Source organism: Fistularia commersonii, chromosome 15, assembly GCF_037954325.1.
Source record: "Fistularia commersonii isolate RoL2024-O1a breed Wild chromosome 15, RoL_Fcom_v1.0, whole genome shotgun sequence".
Lineage (NCBI taxonomy): Eukaryota > Metazoa > Chordata > Actinopteri > Syngnathiformes > Fistulariidae > Fistularia > Fistularia commersonii.
This window is the reverse complement of record NC_141298.1, coordinates 5,815,036-5,823,340: the sequence shown is the minus strand read 5'-3', so window position 1 is coordinate 5,823,340 and position 8,305 is coordinate 5,815,036. Positions and strand designations below refer to the sequence as shown.

At 36.6% G+C, this 8,305-nt stretch overlaps 1 protein-coding gene across 1 annotated transcript; it reads left to right on the top strand.

Annotated features, from left to right (window-relative positions):
* The first annotated feature begins 1,265 nt into the window (after positions 1-1,265).
* rrh (retinal pigment epithelium-derived rhodopsin homolog) lies at positions 1,266-8,178 on the top strand. Its single transcript, XM_086160152.1, has 7 exons — positions 1,266-1,512; positions 3,116-3,306; positions 4,400-4,499; positions 5,596-5,749; positions 6,385-6,553; positions 7,374-7,552; positions 7,638-8,178. Exons 1-7 carry the CDS (start codon positions 1,407-1,409, stop codon positions 7,741-7,743), a joined length of 1,005 nt encoding a protein of 334 aa, XP_086016278.1. The 5' UTR covers positions 1,266-1,406; the 3' UTR covers positions 7,744-8,178.
* Positions 8,179-8,305: the final 127 nt, after the last annotated feature.

The window sequence follows — 8,305 nt, the reverse complement described above, 5'->3', positions numbered from 1 at the left end:
AAATGTGCACGTCAGTCATGTATGCTATTAACAAAGACATTACATGTAGATTAAGTTTACATCAAAATATGTCAAGATCAAGCGGGGGGATCTGGGGAAAAGTTGTAAATAATTTTATTCTGAAAACCCATTTTTAAGATCAACACTCATCACGTTACCGTTCTTTTTTTGAAAATCATGTTGTGTTTACAACCTAAATATTACTTTTTCCCAAGCAGAATGAGTAGTAGTTAACATATACAAATATATATATACACCCACACACATATTTATAATTTCCCAATCCGTACATAAAGTACATATCTCATCTCATATATATTTAGGGCAAGTTAGTTGTTAATGTCAACATCAATTCACTGTGAGTTCCCTGCTTTCCGAGCATCAAGCAGCAGTTTCAGCTGTCACGTGTTTTTCTGCTCTACATTCATACTGCAACAAACGTTAGATTAAAACAAATAACTCCTTGAAAAAGCAAGAAAAAAGAACACTACTGTATTATAACCATAATAATGGGACTGCTCTACTTATTCATGCAGTACCAACCCTTTTTATGTCCTGGGGTGATCCCATGTCATGGTGGCTCTCAGATAAATTAAATGAGGTTCAGATTGGAATTTTTGCCCCATTTTGTTTAGAGCAGCAGTTATGACTCAAGGGAGTAGAAAGTCAGGGATTGTGTGTTTATCACAAGGCACGACGGCTGTTGTTTTTAATTGAACACATTTTTGTGGGACTGCTTGACGTGACTGAAGTCTGAGTCACAGGTGTCAAACTCCTGTGGCTCTTGGACAAATATAACCTGGTATTTCATTTCACAAGGCCTTCAAAAACATGTAAAGAATATGATATATGCAGTACAACCCAATGCTGTGTGGAGGAAGTGCTTCATCCATACACTAAAGGTCCCTAAATGTTGTATTTTTCCTTTTTCAACATAAACAAATTCTGATATTAAAAAAGAGAAATGTGTTTAATATAATAAGAAAACACGTGTATAATATTGATATAGCCATTTATACAACTTTGACACCTAAATAATGGGAGGGAGAGTTGCGTTTCTTACCAGCAGCTCCAGAAGGATTGCGGTCATATCAGACAATTTGGAAGTGCGTGGTCTCGATCAGTTTTGTTATTTCAAATTGTGTTGACCAGAGCCTTGGTTGCAAGCGGTTGCACATGAGCAATAATCCTGTGAGACTGCCTTCTGCTAACTGGCAACAGGCGAGCAACGGTATGTATTAATCCCCTTCACCTTACCCTGCACATGTACCTTCGGCAGCCTTGCACAACCCACCATTCATTTTGCAAAGAAGCCAATGTTGACTTTGTATTAAGTTGCAATTTTACTTCATATAGTTCAGATAGAGATCTCTCGCTCTCTTATTTTAATATCTCATAAATTAAGGATGGACACGGGAGTCAATGTTTCGGCCGATGATGTGCCTTATGGCGGAAAAAGCGCCTTCAGCCAACTAGAGCACAACATAGTTGCCGGATACCTTATCACTGCAGGTAAGAAATACAAGACTACTGATGATGCGACAAGTTGGCTCATTTGTGTATGTGTGTGCATGCATACTTGAGGCTCTACAGGATTTATTTTAACATTTTCGCACATTAAGGATCATAAGTATGAATTACATGACCTGTTTGTATTGCTATGCATTGATGAATTGCTTTTAGAATGTAAACCCTACTTTTATTTGTGAAAGTTGATTTAATTTTCCTCTAATTTTTAAATGGATATTAGAGAAATGCTCTTTCATAGAAAGCAGTAAGTCCTACACGTGTTCACATTTCATAAAAATCATAGTAAATTCAGTCAAGTCTTACTACTACCTTGTGTGATAATTTGCAAGCAATAAATCCATACTAGATTAGTGATGGATTATCTAAATAATTAGATTTTGTCAGAATAATGCTCTCTTGGTTGAGGTCATTCTTCGCACATTCTTGTCCTGAAGAGTGTTCATAAGAAGTGATGAATTGATTTTAAAATGTAATTAAAATAATGAATGCAACATAGTTTGAAAGGACCCAATATTGATTTCATAGATGCATGAGTAAGGCACCATAAATTGTTTTTTCAGGATTATATTAATGTTTATCGGAAAATTAACATGGTGTGTAAGAGGAGTATAAACACATTTATTTCATATTCAATATCTTAACAATAGTCTTGCTTATCGCGCTTGTACTAATATTTATTGGTACATAAGGACTTCAATGAGCATTGAAAGGAGCAAACGCCTTTTACCTAACTTATTCTTCTGAAATGATCAAAATAAGCATCTCTAAGTTTGTTCCATTGCACTGACCTTTGCAGGCTTCTAAATACACTTTGCACACACTACAACAATCAATGTTTGTCTAACATCTCAAGCCTGGTAATAGTTTTGCCTCTTTAGGAAACAGATGAAAATGAGATGTCAGAGGTTTTACTTTCTGCAGTAAATGACTGTGAGAGAAAAGGCAAGAGACTATTTTCATCCTCTGAAAAGCTTCTCTGAGAGTATTACATAACAGATTCACTGGATGTCGGAATTTTAATAGGATTGGTGAAAATCTAGCTAGTTTTGATGTAAACCTGCTCCTTAGCAATTGTTGGGTAACTGCTAGTAATCAAAGGGAATCTGGACTCAGATTTTAATTTCGGATCAGGGTTTTTTTTTTTTTTTTAAATTAAAACTGGGATATACTTTGTACAGTGAAAACAAATGAAAATCTAATATATGATTTCTGAATTTTGCAATTCACTGAGGATGAGATAATCTTCCCTGTGCTTTAGTATTGAATGGCTTGGCCGCTCAATGAGCATAAAGTAGGACTAACATGATCCCATCGTTTTTAGGTAGTCCGCTTTTTTATTATGAAATCAATTGTTCGAGAACAAAATTTTGACCAGATAGCTTGGGTTTCATGCTGAAGATGTTACTCCACAAAAATTGGATTTAGAATAGTCAAAAAGTTTTTGTTGCCCTGATTAATCTATTGGGCAATCACTGGTACACAATGACCTGAACCCATAAACTCAATCAAAAACATGGGTTTAGAGGAATTGATGAAGTTTCACTTTTCTTGCTTACACCAAAATGTTTGGCCTTTCTCTCTCTAGGTGTTATCAGTTTGGCGAGCAACATCGTTGTTCTGCTGATGTTTATTAAATTTAAGGAGCTTCGCACAGCAACCAACTTCATTATAATCAACCTGGCGTTAACTGACATCGGAGTAGCTGGGATTGGATATCCCATGTCAGCCGCCTCTGACATCCATGGAAGCTGGAAATTTGGTTATACTGGTTGTCAGGTGGGTAAAACATTAATAACAGAACAATCAGGTTGCATGCAACCCATAGAATAGGAGGTTTCCCACATATGTAATGTCAATATTATATGATGTGAGAAACCAGAAAACAACAGATGCTTCTTTGCTGATCTGACCTAAAATGACCTCTTTACCGATCAAATCTATATTTGTTATAGATTTGATCAGGTCGTCGGAGTACATGTATTATCCAGAGCACCCAACTGGAGGAAAACATATCCTTTGGGTTTGCAATTGCAAGACTTGAATGTGCAGCTTATATTTTGTGTCCGTCTTAAATTAACAGAGTTTACAAAAGGCAAATTTATGACATTTAATTATATCGGAAATGCATTTAATTACAAAATCAATCATTGGTTTTTAATAGCATTCAGTAAATTTTGCAAGTATTATGTAAACAATATTGGCCAGTCGCTCTTAAATCTATAAGTATGTCATTCAAACTCACGAGACAAACTGAGCTGCCCATGGGACTAAACTTGTGAGCAGACTTGTGCACGTTCACGTTCAGCCACTGGAAAAAGCTGACTCGTTTGTTGGGCAGCTTAGAAGTTTTCCCTTTGTGAAAGTGATGTGAAGCCATGTGATATTAATCCTTAGTGAGAAGCAAAACAAGGAAACCCACTGCCTTGTTATGCACTGCATCTTCCTTTTTTCAATGCATAAAACAAAAAGATATTTATTTACATTAAAGAGACGGCCCCTATTTTCCCTTGCATTCACTCAACAAAATGAAAGATAGCATTTAATTGTCAAGTCCATTAAAGTGTTGTAGTTTCGGATTAGCCCTAGAATTTCTCAAATGTGGTCATTACATAATGAAATGCAGCTTCATTTTTTTATCTTATAACTGCAAGAATAATAAGTGCATCCCCCCTTCAGATAACAGTATGGACTTTAAATAACAAACTGCGAATGAATGTTGTGTGATTTCAAAAACTAGAGGATTATATGATTTTTTGTGTATCAGGAAGACTCTCAATAGTAACTTCAGTTATAACTTAATAGGTCAATTTCTGCAAGAATGTAGGCGATGATATTCAAACTTGAAATTTATGATTTTTGTGTTCTCCAGATCTATGCAGCACTCAACATCTTCTTTGGCATGGCCAGTATCGGTCTGCTGACAGTTGTGGCGATAGACCGCTACCTTACCATATGCAGACCAGACATAGGTATCTATTCATTGCTCCAAGACTTTTTGTTCATCATTATATGATTTCATTTAATTAGTATGATAATTCATTCTTGTCCAGGTCTAAATAAAATGAATAGTGCTGATTTTGATCGCCATCTTATCGACTGTGACCGATCCAGAGTGAACCCATTCTCTTGCCTAACAATAACTGGGAAAGGCTCTAGCCCATCCCTAAATGCTGAGTGCAGTATAAGCCATGTAGATAATAAATGAAGATGAAATTTATTTAGAAAAAAATAATGATGGGTCATAATGTTGACAAATGTGTAAGTATTAGCAGCATGTGATCGAAAGAAAAATAAACACTGAGAGTTCCAGGCACTAGATCTAAAGATCTAAAGCACTTTATCATGGTTCTCAGACTCGCGGTCCAATTGTGGCCCTCGGAACAATATTTTGTGGCCCCTTGACTGAAATCAAATCTTTGTGTTAGTGCAGCCTGCAAGTTTTTTCTCACATGCATCTGGGTGTTTTATACAGTGAGTTTCAAAAAAAAAAAGGGTAAGGAAAAAATAAAAAAGCAACTTTGTTACGTATTTTTTGCTTCAAAATTTGAAAATAAATGATTTTTTGATGAAAAAATGTCTAGTGACATTGTTAAAACAATCTTTTATTTTCTTATTTCTGTAAAAAACACAAAAACGATAGCAAAAAGAAAAACGGGCAACATTTAAAAATTGCTTTATTAACCAGAATAGCCACTATTAGCCTTGTAAACAACATACCTCCTCTTATACATGCTGCCAATGAATTTTCTAATCAATTCTTGTGGCAAATTTTCAGTGACAAGATTTTCTCTTTTATTTCAGCAATATTTTCAGGGTGTAATTTCATCAATTCTCCTTTAATAGTCATTTTTAATATTAATTCATCATGTATTTTTTAGGGAAAGAGTTCATGACATATAAAGATTGTTTTTATAATTTACCTGTTTACCTCCTTTACACTAAAACAAAGGAAAAATTTGGACTTAGTGTTACTTCTAGGTATGTGGCCCCCGAACAAAAATAAGTTTGTCACCCCTGCACTAGATCTTTTTTCTTTCTGCTTATCAATGTCTTCTGGCTCCACAGGGCAGAAAATGACAATGCGATCATACAACCTTCTTATTCTGGCAGCATGGTTGAATGCTGTCTTCTGGTCTTCCATGCCCATAGTGGGCTGGGCAGGCTATGCCCCCGACCCAACCGGAGCTACATGCACCATCAACTGGAGGCAGAACGATGCGTAAGTTCTTGCCCTCGGGACATGTATGGATAAAATATGTTCTAGCAAATGGGATGTTTTCAAGGTCCAACATAATTTCAAAACACAACCACCCCATATAGTTTCACGATACCAGTAGAATGTTGAATTTTTGGATAATTTCTTGCAGAATTTGAGGTGGTTTCATACCATTTTTGAGACATTTTTTTGTCCTGTAAAGATTTCTGTTATTCATTCAATCATTTGAATGTCATTTTTTTATTTATATATTATTTTGAATATTTTTTAGAAATTCTTGCCTCCTCGAGAATTTTGCAAGGTAGCAAAAATTCTCTTAATTCTTGAGTGACAGAATGTGATTCCCCCCAAAATACATACCATATAAAGAATTTTAGCTGCCAATCTCACATCTCGCAGTGTTGCTAAAGTTCCAGTTAGAATTGCAAATAGATAATGATTACTTTTACAATTGTGAGGTGGTCTTGAAGTTACTGTTTTTATAAAATTGAACATTTTCTTTTTAAAATGTAGTCCTTATGGAACCACAAGACCCCTTAAACACATCAGTGGTGATGCTTTTGCAAAAGTCTCTGTCTATTTGCCAGCCTGGTCACAAAACACTTCATATTACATGACTTTTTTTTGTTCTTTCACAGTTCCTTCATCTCTTACACCATGGCGGTGATCGCTGTCAACTTTGTGGTTCCGCTGTCAGTTATGTTTTACTGCTACTACCACGTGTCCGTCACAGTGAACCGGTACAAATCTAGTAACTTCCTGGACAGTATTAACGTCGACTGGTCGGACCAGATGGATGTGACAAAGGTGAAAACTGAACCAATGAGCTTTTTCTTTCAAATGTGACTTTCGACCTCTATGTCCACTGTCACAGTGGGGGAAGAACAAGACATACAAATGCTGCTGATTTCCCAAGTCAAATCAGATCGTATTCATATTACATTACATTACATTACATTTGGCAGACGCTTTTATCCAAAGCGACTTACAATAGAGGACATAGGGACTGCAAATACACTTGCAAATACACGATGCACAGCAAATATACAGAACAGTAAGCTTGGGTTAGTGAGTTGTTTTTTTTTTGACAGAGACACACAAACGTACACACACACACACACACACACACACATATAGTCCTAAAATCACATCTTAGTTGTCTCATGCCACTTTGCATGTAGAGCAGGTCTGGTCCATACTGTCAAATTAATTACAGAAACCCAACACTCCTAATGAGTAGACATTTGACAACAGTGGCAAAGAACCGCTGCCTTTTACCAGGTAGGGACCTTGGAAGGAGCTGAGCTCATTGTGGGCAGCCTTCTGTCTCAACTGGTTGGGGTAGAAAGTGGGACAGCAAGAGAGAAGCACAGAAAGATAGAAAGCTTGTGGTAGAAAACACTCAACTCTTTGCTGGACATGAACCCTGGAAGCCCCTGGCACCTTAAATGCAATGTAATGGATATTGATCTTTCTATCAATTTTCAGTTTTTATTTTATTTTATTTTTTATTTATTATTTATTTTTTATTTTATTTTATCTTACTGTTGAGTTTGACTGTTATTGAACGAAGATTCATTTATATGTAATGGAAAATATTTGTTTTTGTTTTTTTTTTGCTTGGCAGATGTCCATTGTTATGATAGTTATGTTCCTCGTGGCCTGGTCTCCTTACTCCATGGTGTGTCTCTGGGCATCTTTTGGGGATCCCAAAACAATCCCTGCCCCGATGGCTATCATCGCCCCACTCTTTGCCAAGTCATCTACCTTTTACAACCCCTGCATTTATGTGGTCGCCAACAAAAAGTCAGTTTGCTTTTTGCTTGACTCCTTCAATACTTTGCTCGATTCTTCCAGGAGGAAAAAGGGGAACTAATCACATGTCTTTCAGATTCAGACGAGCCATCACTGGGATGCTCCGATGTCAAACCCGCCAGCGAATCACCATCAGTACCCAGGTTCCAATGACAACCTCGCAACAACCTCTAACCCAGTGAGATGGAACTCACTGCTATACTACAACAAATAGAAAACTACTGCCATGGCATAGCATGACTTCCCGTCAGTGTAACTCTACCTGTTTGCTCACTTTCTTTTGAATAACTGAATGCACTGTGGTGTTTACTGTGTAAATTCCACTTGCTGTAAAATTTCAACCATATTTCTGTCCCCGTTAGTGAAATTACAAACAGACAATGAAAAGCCCTCCGTGTACGGCCTGCATCTTTACGCTGACCTGCCTGAACATTCTCAATTTTAGAAGGACTCAACACAAATCAAAATCACACAGAACTCCTACTGTGCACAGAGTGCTAATCTCTGTCTTGAAACCATTATGTAATAATTTTGTATCTGAGTCAAAGAACAGTATTGTGAGGATTTACAAAGTAACTCACTTGTAATGCTCTATATCCATCCACAAGAATAATCTATCAGAATTTAAAAACCAAGCACTTCTTTATCTATTCAAGCTGAGCATTTTTCCACACAATCCACAAACATCTGTACATTTTGCAAAGATTTATCACTAATGGGTTGTATTTGGGTCACCGTCACGGT

What these genes read in the sequence shown, in the direction of transcription:
- rrh (XM_086160152.1), top strand. Translation starts at nt 1,407, where the DNA reads ATGGACACGGGAGTCAATGTTTCGGCCGATGATGTGCCTTATGGCGGA. An exon ending in CGGATACCTTATCACTGCAG is followed by an intron (nt 1,513 to 3,115) that starts GTAAGAAATACA and finishes TTCTCTCTCTAG; the next exon opens with GTGTTATCAGTTTGGCGAGC. An exon ending in TTGGTTATACTGGTTGTCAG is followed by an intron (nt 3,307 to 4,399) that starts GTGGGTAAAACA and finishes TGTGTTCTCCAG; the next exon opens with ATCTATGCAGCACTCAACAT.